We start from the raw sequence: 13,080 nt of genomic DNA, 5'->3' as shown, positions 1-13,080 counted from the left end.
CATGTGCTGCTCTGGTTTTAGTGTCATTGAAAAGTACTGAAACATTGAACAGTTGGAGAGTTAGAGAATGGCAAATTAATCTGTAAAGTGTTTTTATTTGAGGAGTTTTATCAGAACTGCTTTTATAAACTCTACATAAACAAATATATCAGCTACGTTGCTGGCAGGCGCCGTGGCTTAGTTGGTTAAAGCGCCTGTCTAGTAAACAGGAGATCCTGGGTTCGAATCCCAGCGGTGCCTTTTTTTTTAAATTGATGCAATAATCTGACTACAGTTATACATTTATTGATGTCAAAAGTTCGTTGATGTCTTCGAAAAATTAAACTGCACGTCACTGTAAATGACATATGCTGATTTGACCACCAGGGGCGACGTTGAACTTGTCAAACCTGTAAAAAGGAAATTGTGAGGGAAACGTTCCTGCTTTTCATAAAATATCTAATTGATATACGTGACATAATACGGATTAAACTCATAGTAACATATATTGATAAACTGATGCTAACTGGAACCTTTTCTTGCTCTGATTTAATGCAACAAAAAGCGAGATGATTGAAGCGGATATAGTTACTACCGCCTTCAAATTATACTACATATAAAGTCGTTGTATCTCAAATATTTGCTTTACATTACCCAAACAGATCAAACCCATCGCAACGATGATTCAATACGGTAGTAATTAGATTTAGTCATCACAACTTAAACCGAGCGACTTCGACCAAGTCTGTACAGTATTTTCAACAAACAAAACCTTTATTGTGAAGCGTCTTACCGGACGTGTCGCTTTCTGTTATGGCTATCGTCGCCCTAGTGTTATGTCCGCGTCTTGCAAAGGACGCAATGCTTTTTTTAACGCTAGAAATGTCCACCGACTGGAAACAGATGGAAGCCACACCGGGGAGACTGTGGAGGTCGTGTCCGAGATAGGAGCCCGAGTGTCGGCTGAGCTTGGGAACATGGGGGCGACGGTGCGGCTGCTGCTGGCGGGGCTGATGTGGCTCTGCCCCGCCGTGCTGTGTGCAGGTGAGCGAGACAAAGCGTTCAATGGTGTCCGTGTTGGAAGACCACTGCATGCTTGTGTGCTTTTTGATTAAATCAATGCACGTGTGCTCGTCACCATCACAATAAAATAAGACATGCATGATGGGGTTTGTTGTTCCTTCATGGCGTGTCACTCAAATGTGGGTTTTATGTTGATGAAGTCATCACCTTCCGCCATCCCCTTGTATTGATTTGTGGTGGCTAAATGATCAGACTGTGTGTGGAAACATGGATGCCCTTTCACCACTGTGATGCTGCTATCAGCATTACATCACTGCAGCCTCTCTCTGTCACACGCCACCCCCCTCTAGTGTTACCATCACCAACACCTTACTTTGTGTGTGTGTGTGTGTGTGTGTGTGGGCGGGGGTAGGGATTATTGTTTTTTTTAAATTACGAAATAATATAATAATAGGACTTTCTAAGTACGATTTGTACCATTATTAGAGCCCTGTAGACATGAAATGACACCCCCATAGCCACCTTTACACTCCTATTACCCAATATAGTAGATAGAATCAAAGACAATGAACTATTTAAGACATGAAGAAGACTCGTGCTTGTGAGAGCTTTTAACAAAAGTCTTCCAGACGCGTGGACAGGAAATGACGTCGGGGATGCAGAGCTGAGAGCACAAGAGTAGCTCCTGTTATTATTATGATGATGATGATGACTATTATTATTATTATTATTCTGTTATTATTGTGGCTGTTGTGAGCTAATTCAAGCCTGGTGCGTGTTACTAGTGACGCCTAGTGGCCAGTAGACTACAGTTCATCAGCGTCTTGTATTTCCTTAAACTTTACAGTATTTGTATTTTAGTTCATGTAGAACATTTTTATGCTTGAAAATGATTCACTTAGTTTTGACTAATAATAAACTGTCGTTAATCACGAAGCAGCGATCGTTTATTCATTAAAATTTGAAAAAACACGATAGCGTGAGGGACCGCGATGGTTCCTATTTTGTTACTGGTATTGTTACACTTTGCTTTGTTTTTTTTTTTAAACATTATTTCTTCTTTTTCCTGTCATTCATATCATCATTTACAAAAAATACCCATATTGCTTATTTGAACTGTGCATTTTTGTCAAAATTGTTTATTTATTCATTTACCCTTTTTTATTTTACCTTTACTTATTTTATATTTATCATACATTTTCTTTATTTGTATTTTACGTTTTTATTGAATTTTTATCGTTATTTTCCTCTAACATTGCGCATAACTTGTGTATACACCTGTACACTGTCAGAGGCGCAGAGTAACGAAGCCATCTACTGGACAGAGTTGGAATGACAGGCAACATTCGGTCCCATTAAACAGTAATGTGTTCCTAGTAAAAGAGTATCTATCTATGTACCTATGTATGTACGGTGTTGCTCTGGGGAGAGCAACACCGTGGTGGCAGCAGGTGATGAAGTTTGACTTCCTCTTTGCTTTGCGCTTGTCTTTGCTCTTTTAAGACTTGTCACAATTTGATGCGTGTTTTGTAACAGCCGCAGGCTGCAGTGAGCGGGTGGAAGTCCACACGGAACGGAGGGGCGTGATCTACAGCCCCTCCTGGCCTGTAAACTACCCCCCAGGAGTCAACTGCAGTTGGCACATCCAGGGGGGTCACGGAGAGGTCATCACCATCAGGTAAGCACACTTACAGTCGCACACAAGCATACTTTTTTTTGTCAGTAAACAACACAAATCCTCATCCTGTGTCCTAGTTTCCGGGTCTTTGACATCGGAGAGTCCGGGAGTTGCGAGGGGGGAGACTGGCTGCTTATGACCTCCACTGTGTGGAGGGGGGAGTCCCGGCTGTGTGGCTCCATGAGGCCTCCACCCTTCATCTCCAGCAGGGGGCGCGTTTGGCTGTACTTTCACTCGCAGGCCAACAGCTCAGGACAAGCTCAGGGATTCCACCTGACCTACATCAAAGGTGCGCTGACACATCAGGCAGAAAAAGCTCCTGTCGGTTTAAGTCTGGGCTTCCCTGTTTAGGCTGCTGCCCCCGCAACCCGACCTCGGATAAGCAGAAGAAGATGGATGGAGATCTCAGGTGAAATTGTGTACTTGTGTTCTGGTCTGTGTAGGTCACCTGGGTCAGAGCAGCTGTCAGTCAGACGAGTTCCTGTGCGGGAATGGCAAATGTCTTCCTCACTCATGGAAGTGCAACGGCCAGGACGAGTGCGGCGACGCCACAGACGAACGCAGCTGCTCGCCGCCTCCCACCGAGGCCCGGCCGAGCCTCTGCCCCCACGGGACCCTCACATGCACCGCGGCTCAGTCCACCCGCTGCCTGCCCGCCGTCCTGCGCTGCGACAAAGTCCGCGACTGCCTCGATGGCTCCGACGAGCTGGGCTGTCCCGATACGACTTGCGGCAAACGTTTGGGGAACTTCTACGGGTCTTTTGCCTCCCCTGATTTCTTCCGGGCCAACCGGAGCGAGGCGGCAGAGCTGAGGTGCTCCTGGTTTTTGGACACGCAGGACCCCAAGCCCATTGTGCTGCAGCTGGACCTGCAGCTGGGACCCGGGGACTCGCTGCATGTGTACGACGGGCTTCTGCACCGCGCTGAGCACCTCCTGCAGGTGCTGTCCTACCACAACAACCGGCGGCCGGCCTTGCTGGAGTCCAGCCGAGGACAGATGAGCGTGTTGTACACGGCCAAGCCTCGCAGCCCCGGACGCGGCTTCAACGCCACCTACCAGGTGACGCAAAGGCTTCTCCTTTATGAAGGATATAACATAGTTCCTGCTGTCTTAGCGGCTGCCTCGCGTCAACACGCTAACCTGTTGTGCCGAGCTGCTCGTTCTTCAACATCTCCGAACAGCAGGAAAATCATGCCCATAACTCGTTCATAATTCAAGTGTTTGTCCTTCCTCCACGAAGGTCAAGGGTTACTGTTTTCCCGGCGAGCGTCCTTGCGGCAGTGACCAAGGTTGCTACTCTGAACAGCAGCGCTGCGACGGATACTGGCACTGTCCGTCCGGGCGTGACGAGGAGTCCTGCCCGATGTGCTCAGACGGCGACTTCCCATGCGGCGGCGACACAGGCGTGTGCTACTCTCCCTCGGAGCGCTGCAACAACCAAAAGAGATGCCCGGACGGCTCCGACGAGAAGAACTGCTACGACTGCCAGCCCGGAAACTTCCACTGCGGGACCAACCTGTGCATCTTCGAGACGTGGCGCTGCGACGGGCAGGAGGACTGCCTGGACGGGAGCGACGAGAGGGACTGCCTGACGGCCGTGCCCAGGAAGGTGATCACGGCCGCTCTGATCGGAAGCCTCGTCTGCAGCCTCCTGCTGGTCATCGCGCTTGGCTGCGCTCTCAAACTGCACTCGGTTAGGAGTCGAGAGTACAGGTATCATTCTGCAAACTCAATTGCACTTGAGAAGCTTTAACGTACTCGAAATCTCACCAAAATTGCACCAAAGACCTGTGCTGTAAAACACAGCAGGTTTGCTGGTGCCATTTTTTGGGGGGATTTCCAGGATGAACTCCTCCTAGGGGATTCACGCGGTAGCTACCAAAATTCAACCTCGTATCTTAGACGGTCAGGTGACGATAAAGTCCGAAGATTGTAAGTTTTCACCGTGCGGTGTGGGTGGAACATGAAGTTTGAAATATACCCGTACCCACCACCAGTAGATCCGGGTGACACACAGTGTGATACACGTGTTTATCACGACTGTGCGGACAAAAATCATCAAGGAGCCCCTTCTGTAGGATGCCCAGGTAGGCTGCCATTTTCCAGGGTTTGGCACCATTTCCAGGGGTCCTACCTGAGCACACTCCCGCTAGCGAATTAGCCTGATCGCCATGAAAGTTGAACTGGATGTACTTGAGAGGTGGGCGTTGCTAAATTGCAAAGACTGAGAGAGTTCACATCGGGGGAACGTTTGATGTTCCCCCATGAAACATGAAACCCTTATAACTTGACCAAAATTGCTGCGCATGAAGAAGGTCCCACCCTGAGGAGAAGTTCCATAAATTGATGCTGCGCCACCTAGTGGCGACATGACAGGGTTGCTGACATGATTTATCAACTTTGCGTGAATATATTGTATATTGTTTATAATTATGTTGTACATTGTTCTACTTGTTTGAACGGCAAATTTGCAAAAATGACATTTGTAATTCAGCCGCCAGCCATGATGAACTAGTTCTCGCAGCTCCATCAGGGTAACACTCACTCACAAACGTAGCGGTGTACGAGACAGAGGATGTTTGCAGTGATTATAGCGAAGATTTGAGCTTTGTGTCAATCGAAACATTTGGGTATGAAATAGAGAACATGCAGAACAGGCACTTTAGCCTGAAGACATGGAGATGGAGATTGGTTGCCTCCAAAACATAGAATGGTAAGTTACTCCGTGTTAGCTTATCCTTCATATCCTTCAATTATTGTTTTAAATCAGCTTTTTAATGTGCGTTAATGGGTTTTTTTTACAGCCTGTCTATTTTAATGTACATGTGGCTTCATGTCGACAATGAATGTTTGCCATTGCCGCACCCCCCCCCCAAGTAAACATATCGCTGTCAAAAGAGATTTATATAACATGTATTATGCTTTGCAGCCTTGTCGCTACAATGCAATAGTGTTTATAAGACATTATGTAAACAAGACGGGACTTACTCTCTTCTGTCACAACTTTGACATCTTTGACCGTTCTTTGTTGTTTTGATGTTTTTTCTTGCGTACCGGCGGAATCGAATCCTTATTCAAAATGCATTTATACCCTACTTTCAAGCCAAATGCTTCTTGTAAAGGTGTTACTTCAAAGCAGTCACCAGTGAAATGATCACTGCAAAGGACAGAACTCGAGGTGGGCGTCCATCTGTCTCTCGTTCTCTGCACTTGCTTCATCCGTGGTTGTCTTAAACCTTTGTCCTTTGGAAAAGAAAAGAAACTTAAGAGCGTCATTCAGATACTGTGAACATCCAGCAGCAACACGACATTTTGGCATGACTACTATTTTGATGAAAATTATAGTGAACCACGTCGATGATCTACCTCGAGAAGCGTTTGTTTACTCTGCTGTAGCTGAGCGATATTACCCTCATTAAGTCACAGCCAGAAATGATGCCGAGCTGCGGGAACTTGTTTGTCATGACTGTGTGACTACCAACGTCATGTCTGCAAATTTACCCTTCGGTTTCAAGAAACGTAACAATGTAGAACATAATTACAAACAATGTACAATCTCTTGAAGCAAAGCAGCTGGCTCATGTCAGGGACCCCTTATATGGTCACCTGTAGCTTTGGCATGTTATAATTGATCATTCTCCCCCCGCCCACAGGGCTTTCGAGACTCAGATGACTCGCATGGAGGCGGAGTTTGTTCAGCGGGAGGCTCCGCCCTCATATGGCCAGCTCATCGCGCAGGGTCTCATCCCGCCCGTGGAGGATTTCCCGGCTTACAACCCCACCCAGGTGAAAAGAATGACGCAAGCCATTAAGAATCTCATTGGGAATTCACACAAGTTAGCAGTCAGACTTCCACATGCCATCTCAGCCAACGTCCTCAGTAGGAAAAGCCTTCATGCTTCTTTGCCCCCCTCCCTCCCTGCAGGCGTCCGTGTTGCAGAACCTGCGTTTGGCCATGAGCAGACAGATCAGACGCCACACAACACGGCGCTCCTCCTCCTCCTCGTCCTCTTCACAGCGCCGGTTGGCCAACATGTGGAGTCGCATGTTCCGCCAAGCCAGAGGCCACGCCCCTCTGCTGGACCCCCCTGCTGGCACGCACATCACCCTGGGGCTCCACAGCTACCAAACCGCAGGAGGGCGACGGGTCCAGCTCGATGCTGGCAGGCGTGACGTTCACACGGAGGTGGCGCCGCGATCCTCGGCTGGCGTCAACCTGCAGGGGTGCACGGCGGAGAGTCCTGCTTCCCCTCTCTCCTACCAATCAGAGGACAGTCTGGAGGGGGCGGAGCTATCTCCTGTCAGCAGGGCTCCAGAACCTTCCACTCCTGGTCAGAGTGACGCTTCAGGACTGCCGCCTCTTCTTACCGCGCCTCGGTCTTCTAGAAAACTGGTTCTGGATATGGCCGTCAACCTCAAGGGGGTCTCCCTTCGACGCTACTCTCCTCTCGGGCCTCTCTCGCCCCTATCCGACACCGCAATGCCCGCCAACTCCCAGCGCCATCCCTTAGGGAGCACACCCAGTGAGTCGTCGTCATCTTCGTCAACTTCTCCGGACGGGGAGGGGCGGAGCAAGGAGGCAAGGTACGGGGAGAAGCATAGCCTGGAGGAGAAGAGGAAGAGGAGACGGAGGAGGAAGGGAAGGACAGTGGCGTGCGGCGAGGGTGCCCATTCAGGGAGGGAAACCGCGTCGTGTTGATGCACGCTAAGCTGCCCAGATAAAGTGTCCTTGAGGCTCCGCCCCCTAAGATCCTGGCGCATCAGTCAAGGTTCAACCAGGTCATCGTGTCCATTTTTTAGATCCCAAACGATTTAAGAGCGGCAACAGGTTGTGACGCCATGGCCGCCTTTGAGTCGTTACCCAGCGCCGATATGCACTGCTAGCAAGCCATAAATAACCAGTTTGACAGTTGCCAAGTCATTTCATAACTTTTGTAATTGGGGAAGTGACTGAAGATGGCGTGAGATCATTTTGTTGACGGGAGGAACAGTTGTGATTAAAATCAGTGCTTATGTGAGTGAGCAGGCTACTTCCTGGTTCCGATGATGTAAAGCGTTCAGAACAGACGGACATTGTGGGAAAATAAATTCACAAAAGTGAGTAAAAAAACACACACACACAAATGTAGAGCGCGACAAGCAATTGTTTAAGTGGTTGTTTGTGTGTGTGTGTGGGGTGGGGGGGGGGGGGGGTGCAGCGAGTTAGCAGGCTACTTCCTGGTTTTTGGTGAATTGCGTAAGACGTTACGGTAAAGTGACGTCAACTCTACTGGGACACTTTCATTGTCATTTTTGTTATTTTTATTAGCAAGCTAGCAGGCTACTTCCCGGTTAATGGAGGTAACGGACCATAAGACGCCAGGAACAAACGGAAGCGACTCATAACATTTTGTGGCGTAATCCTGCAAGCAATCAAAACAACACCTCTTGCCTTTGATCGGCTTGTAATTACGCTACGTCTTAATAGGAAATATATGTCATGAAACCCCGCCCCCATGTCCATGTGGTGCTCAGGTGATGAATGTCCGCCGATTGTTCCCGGATCGTCGTCGCGCTGGCTGCCTCACAAACATATACCTCTGCTCCGGAACATTCTCCATCAACTGGACATTCCATACAACTGTATTTGTTCCTTCTGGCTGAGCTGGAAGTGCCATGCTGCCCCGCCATCCTTCCTCCTGCTGCTGCTACACGCACCGTGCCATTAGAGATGCCTACCTGCCATGACTTGTGCCATTTCTGTCTGACATTATTCTGTCTTGTGCTTTTTGCCGTGTCTTTGCTATTGAAGTAGTTGAGCTGCTTTGACTTCCGTCCACAATGCCTTAACTCACACTTCTCCTTGCTGTTGTCGTAGTAAAAATCAGTAGTTTACTTGTTGGAAGAGATTACATTTGGCCGCAGGTGTCGACTCAGGACAATTTTCTGGCCTGGATTTAAGTGTTTAGCCTTCTTAGCTCGCAGGTATCGACACTGGATCGACGTCACTGAAAGGTCATCCGCTCCTGAGCTGGCCCGTCTTGTCATAGCGTTCCCTCTCATTGTGTTTGGAGTTAAATCCATGGATCATTTGGAAAACTCTATTTGTACAACCCTCTTTGATTTTGTGCCTGCGGTCAATAAAGTTTTGTGTATTTTGAACCTTTTGCTAACTGCTAAATGTCTTTTATGATGTGTGTCTTTTTCAACTCAGACTGGGGTGGTGGTCACCCTTTTCAAGAAGGGAGGGTGTATTCCAACTACAGGGGGATCACACGCCTCAGCTCCCTGGGAAAGTCTATTCCAGGGTGCTGGAGAGAAGGGTACGACTGTTAGTCGAACCTCGCCTACAGGAGGTGCAGTGTGGTTTTCATCCCGGTTGCAGAACACTGGACCAGCTCTACACCCTTGCAAGGGTACTGGAGGGTACTTGGGAGTTTGCCCAACCGGTCTACATGTGCTTTGTGGACTTGGAAAAGCCATTCGACCGCGTCCCTCGCGGTTTCCTGTTGGGGGTGCTCTCAGAGTACAGGATTGGCGGTGCTGCTACGTGCCATTCGGTCCTTGTACAACCAGAGCCTGGTTGGCATTGCCAGCAGTAAGCCCAGCCTGTTCCCGATGAATGTTGGCCTCCGCCAAGGCTGCCCCTTGTCACCGATTCTGTTCATAAATTTCACGGACAGAATTTTTAGGCACAGCCAAGGCGTCAAGAGCGTCCAGTTTGGGGGCCTTAGGATCTCTTCTCAGCTATTCACAGACGATGTAGTCCTGATGGCTCATCAGGCTGTGACCTTCAGCGTTTACTGGGGCGGTTTGCAGCTGAGTGTGAAGCTTCTGGGATGAGACTCAGGTTCTCAGTCGGAAAAGGGTGGACTGCACCCTCTGGGTTGGGAGTGAAGTCTTGGCCCAGGTGGAGGAGTTCAAGTATCTTGGGCGTGAGATTGACATTTGGATCGGAAAAAAACGAAAGAACGACTATTAGTGGGTGAACAGCAGGTCCTTGTGTTGTGTCGCTGAGATTGTGCCTGAAGGCAGTGCTGCTGACCGGGTGGCTGCTCACCATCGCCTTCGCGGACGTCATCGTGTCGGAAGTAGAACAGGCAGGACACGACCCTTCCCAAAATTCATGTGTTGATTTGTCCTAATCACATATCATGACGTGACTACTACCACGAGAACCGGAGTATAGAGTGGGAGGCCAGCAAAGTGCACTGTATTCGGGCCCACGCTTCGATGATCTCTGGAAAACCTTTTGCACTTTTCAAACGCCGCAGCGCAGGCGTTTCCCGGTGGAAGATGAGGTTTTTTGTGTGCTCGATGGTGAATGTTTGTTTACAAGTGAGGTCAGGAGAAGTTACGATAGGCCGTTAACGTCACAGGCAGGACAAAGAAGGAGCTCTTGATTTGCTCACCTGCACGGTGTGGTTAATCCCGTCTCATTGGAGCGTTTTTTTAATGTATCTGTAATCGGAGCAATTTTCAATGTTAACAGATTTATCTGTATGATGTCATAATTCCCTCACATCGGCCCTTATCGTGCACCCCTAGTAATCCCATTAGCTGACCTCTATCTCGTGTGCTTTGGCAGTAGAAACAGTTCCTGCTGTTCGCCGGCCTGCTGCTGGGCGTCGTTGTCATCTTCTCTTAGCCTGAGCAAATAGACCAGCTCTGCTTGGAGGGCGAGGACGAGCACACTGCAGAAGAAGAACTGACCATAGCAGACGAGAGCACCAATCTGTAGCGCCAGCCATGTTTGTATAATCTATATTTGATTTTCTTTTTTAAATAATGAATCAGGTGGAACACGCAAGCTTGATGTGTGTTGTAAAGGTTAGTGACATTTTTTATTGTAAAGAATGAACATCAAATACTAGGTTTTTGTGTCCTGTTTCTTTAGATGCTAATGGTTGCCTTTGTTAAAGTTAGCTAGAATTGTCCTAGAGAAGTACTGTACACTTAAACAATGATTGCACTGTGTCATGCGATTGGCTGGCTGGCGACCAGTCCAGGGTGTACCCCACCTCTTGCCCAAAGTCAGCTGGGATAGGCTCCAGCATACCCCCACTACCCTAGTGAGGATAAGTGGCATAGAAAATGGATGGGTGGACATAATTCCACATTGATCCAATCAGGAAGGTGTAACGCCCCCGCGTGGGCGGGAGTCAAGAATAGCATAGTAGTAGCCACTTATAGTTTCGGGGCTTCCTGCTTCCTACTTTGAGGGCAGAAGTGTGGCATGCTGTACTTCCTGACTCTCTAAAACATTGAAAAGATTGATCTCTTTTTGGGAACACGAACTCAGATTTTTCAGCTTTATTGAGATGACATTGTGCTAGCACAATGGAGTGAATGTTTTAAATGCATAACATCAGCTTTTTACCACCTAAAGAACATTGCCAAAATCAAGGGAATAGTGTCTCAGCCAGATTTCGAAAGATGAATCCATGTCATGTCTCCAGCAGACTAACGAGCAGTAAAACAACTGCAGTACATCCAGAATGCTGCTGCTCGAGTCCTGACCAGAACCAGGAAATATGACCACATTAGTCCAGTACTCACGTCTCTACCCTGGCTTCCTGTCACTTTCAAACAGCTCTGCTTGTGTGCAAGTCTTTTCATTGTCTTGCGCCAAAGTACATGGTAGAGCCACATGAACCATCTCGAGCTCTGAGAAGCTCAGGGAGGGGTCTCCTGCGGGTGCCCAGAGTCCGGACTGAACACGGGTGACGCTGCATTTCAGTTTTTTGCTGCCAAAATCTGGAACAGTCTTCCAGAAGATGTGCGACAATCCTCAACTTTGGCAAATCCAGGCTGAAAACACTCAGATTCAACGGTGCGTATGACAACTGAAAGTATTTTATCTGCATTCTTCATTTTTATTTTTTTGTTTTTTTTGTTTTATGGAATGATGTACGGAATTTTATGTAATGATTTTATGTTTTAGGAAGTGATTTAGTCCGCTTTTCCTGTCCTTTTTCCTTTTCCACACCTCTGTTCCCTTGTCATCGCCCCCGCTCAGTCGACTCGACACACTCCCAAACACCCTCGTTAAATGTTTGTGTCGGTTATGCCATTCCTGGCCACATGACGGCGCCAGAGGTCCTTGGAGTGTCAACACAACGATATGTTGTTTTTTTCCAAATCATCCACTTGATGGCGGTGATTCACAACCTTTTTGAGCCCACGGACGGTTAAAAAAGCGACTCGTAAATCGTAAATCTAACATCTTCTTCTGGTATTATTAGAGGCTTCTGAAGACCCCGGGGTGAAAGCATGTGTTCTTAAAAGGACTGCATGCAATTCTCTCCAAATTATATTGTTTTGAAACAAAAATATGTGAGACCAAATGGGACGAAATTAAGTACATCAATAAATCTTTAAATTATTAAATGAGTAATTAATTCATAAAATACACCATTGAAACATTTCAACAGACATACACCACAGATGCCCAACATATTAGTGCTATCTAAGGGCATTGAAGTGTAACAACATGACAAATACATTATATAACAGACAGACCGACAGACAGACAGCTAGCCAGCTAGCTAGCTAGCTAGCTAGATACTTTATTAATTGTGCTCTATAGCTGATGTAATGTGAATTAAAGTTCTTATCTTAGCCATTTGAGAAAATCAAATACATGTTTTTTGCCCAACTGTTTCCCAACTATATTAGTGCGTGTGTGAATGTATAAACCAGAGGCATTCACTTATATTTCTGTGTGGAAAGGCGCTTTATGAAAGTAAGTACATTTACTTGTTTAAAAATTGCATTTTTTTCTAAATCCTTTCTTTGTTCACTCTTTAATCACAGTCTGTTTAATATAAGATGTACTTTGCTAAAGTCTTGATTGCACAGTGCAACACTGCAAATATGGAACATTATATGAACGAATACACATCTGACGTGGTTAACTAAATGTTTTGCCAGAAAATTATTTTTTTTTCACCAGAACAACAAACTGAATGTGTTATTTCTTTTTTTGCAGCTTCCATAGTTCCAAGTAGTGATGTGTCAGTCGAGAACGAATTGTCTTTAAGAGCCAGCTTTGATTGGGAGCTGATCAGTTTTTTTAGGCAACTGTCTTTGGTCAAGATGTATGGCGGCCTCTCTGTGTCTTAGAGAGAGCTCTTAGAGCCGATTCGTTCGTGAGAAATTTACATGAAGAGATTTGACCTCCAGTATTTTGACTTAATTTGTCTATTGAGATGGGTCTTTGTTTTTGTATTATATTAATAATATTACTTATATGTTTGTAGTTGCTCACTGAGGTTTAAATAAATCCATTTAAATAATAAACATTTGATATCATGTATTTTTTACATTAGTAATTCATTTTACACAATACACATAATTTGGTAAAAAAAAATTAAGACAAAAACATTTTGAGGAGCCACGTGGGAGCCGACAGATCTGT

The 13,080-nt window shown here is 46.8% G+C and overlaps 1 protein-coding gene and 1 non-coding gene across 2 annotated transcripts; both read left to right on the top strand.

Moving 5' to 3' along the window:
* The first annotated feature begins 166 nt into the window (after positions 1–166).
* On the top strand, positions 167–240 carry trnat-agu (transfer RNA threonine (anticodon AGU)). The gene has a single exon. It is a non-coding gene; the product is annotated as a tRNA-Thr (tRNA).
* lrp3 (low density lipoprotein receptor-related protein 3) lies at positions 203–12,916 on the top strand. The gene is made up of 7 exons (XM_054770412.1): positions 203–1,023; positions 2,539–2,680; positions 2,758–2,969; positions 3,124–3,740; positions 3,922–4,394; positions 6,335–6,467; positions 6,607–12,916. The coding sequence occupies exons 1-7, from the start codon at positions 816–818 to the stop codon at positions 7,378–7,380; spliced, it is 2,559 nt and encodes an 852-aa protein (XP_054626387.1). The 5' UTR covers positions 203–815; the 3' UTR covers positions 7,381–12,916.
* The last annotated feature ends 164 nt before the right edge of the window (positions 12,917–13,080 follow it).

This window comes from Dunckerocampus dactyliophorus, chromosome 3, assembly GCF_027744805.1.
Source record: "Dunckerocampus dactyliophorus isolate RoL2022-P2 chromosome 3, RoL_Ddac_1.1, whole genome shotgun sequence".
Lineage (NCBI taxonomy): Eukaryota > Metazoa > Chordata > Actinopteri > Syngnathiformes > Syngnathidae > Dunckerocampus > Dunckerocampus dactyliophorus.
Note: the sequence above shows the minus strand (reverse complement) of the source record. Positions and strands in the feature narration are given on the sequence as shown.

Bases quoted from the DNA above. Each gene is read 5' to 3' on its own strand.
- lrp3 (XM_054770412.1), top strand. From the start codon at position 816: ATGTCCGCGTCTTGCAAAGGACGCAATGCTTTTTTTAACGCTAGAAAT. The intron at 4,395-6,334 runs GTATCATTCTGC...CCCCGCCCACAG, and splicing joins GTTAGGAGTCGAGAGTACAG to GGCTTTCGAGACTCAGATGA. The intron at 6,468-6,606 runs GTGAAAAGAATG...CCCTCCCTGCAG, and splicing joins CGGCTTACAACCCCACCCAG to GCGTCCGTGTTGCAGAACCT.